At 77.4% G+C, this 1,317-nt stretch overlaps 1 protein-coding gene across 1 annotated transcript in view; it reads right to left on the reverse strand.

Moving 5' to 3' along the window:
- IRF2BP2 (interferon regulatory factor 2 binding protein 2) overlaps positions 1-931 on the reverse strand; it is a 5,374-nt gene extending 4,443 nt beyond the window's left edge. Inside the window, exon 1 of the mRNA XM_039706963.1 lies at positions 8-931. Coding sequence (XP_039562897.1) covers positions 8-589 — 582 coding nt within the window. The 5' untranslated portion in view covers positions 590-931. The remainder of the gene's footprint in view (positions 1-7) is intronic.
- Between the last annotated feature and the right edge of the window lie 386 nt (positions 932-1,317).

Here is a 1,317-nt window from a genome sequence, read left to right on the forward strand (position 1 = left end):
GCGAGGCGGCGGCCGCGGCGGCGGCGCGGCTGCCCAGACCGCCGATGGCGGCGGGGAGCCCGGCACCGTTCACCAGCGGCACAAGGGTGGGCGGCACGGCGTGCGTCCGCCGCGGGTTCGGGCTCTGCCGGTTGAGCTCTGGCGGCTCCTCGGGCTTGGGGAAGCCGTTGGGCACCAGGATCCCGTTGACCTGCCGGCCGCCGCCGTACTCGGCGCCCAGGCGGGGCGGCGGCCTCTCGGCCGCCAGCGAGTAGCGCTCCAGGGGCTGCGGCGGGGGCCGCGCCGCCGCCTCCGCCGCCGAGGGGTGGCCGAGCTGCTGCTGCTGCGCCAGGAGCTCCTTGGCGGAGAGCGGAGGCTGCTTGGCGTGGGGCGGTGGCGGGGCCCGGCCCTCGGGGAAGCAGCCGTGCGCCCGCTTCAGCTGCCGCGCCGTGTCGATGACGAACTCCACGCGGTCGGCGCCCTCGTAGTTGACGCAGCCCCGGCAGACGGGCTCGGTGAAGTCCCAGATCATGGCCCAGGGCATGCGGGGCAGATCGCACAGGTAGCACGACTGCCTGCGGGAAGCAGCCGCCACCGCCGCCGACGACATGTCCCGGCCCCGGGGCAGCGGCGAGCGCCCCCCGCTCCGGCTTCGGCCGCTGCCTCCTCCGCCCCTCGTCACCGGGGTCCCGACGGGCAGGCTCGGGAGCCGCGGCCGCAGCGGGACCGTCCGCCGGGCCCCCTCCCCCTCGCCTTCCTCTTCCGTGCGCTGGAGCGGGGCGCGGCGGGCGCCCCGGCAGGCAGAGCCGCTGCGGGGAACGCCGCTCCCGTCGCCGTCTCCGCCGGCGGCGCTCACAGGGCGGCGGGGACGCGCATCTCCGCTGCGCGGCTGGCGCAGGGCTGCGGCCGCTGCCGCCCGCACGGCTCCCCCGCTCTCTGGCTACTACGGGGCGGCGCGGGGCGGCGGGGCGCCGCCGCGATCCCAGCCCCGGCCCCTGCCCGCGCCCCCGCCACCGGCACCGGGGGTTCCTCCTGCCGCCGGGGGCCGCCGTGCCCCCGCCCCGTATCGCCGCCGGGGAGGGCTGTGGGAGCGGAGAGGGATAAGGCGCGGGGCGGGAGTGCCCTGCAGTTCCCTCCTTCTTTTCTGGTTTTATTTTTATTATTGTTGGGTTTATTACTGTTTCCCTCACCGCCGAGGGGCTCTGCCGAACCTCCCACCATGGGCGCAGCGGGGCGCGGGGCGCCTCCCGCAGTGCGGGGCTCAGCGTACCCCTGCTGTCCCTCGCCCCGTGACCTTGGGCACGGCGCCCCGGGCGCGCCCCGCGGCTGCGAGGTCCC

This window comes from Passer montanus, unplaced genomic scaffold, assembly GCF_014805655.1.
Source record: "Passer montanus isolate IOZ18808 unplaced genomic scaffold, ASM1480565v1 scaffold2, whole genome shotgun sequence".
NCBI classification, from domain to species: Eukaryota; Metazoa; Chordata; class Aves; order Passeriformes; family Passeridae; genus Passer; species Passer montanus.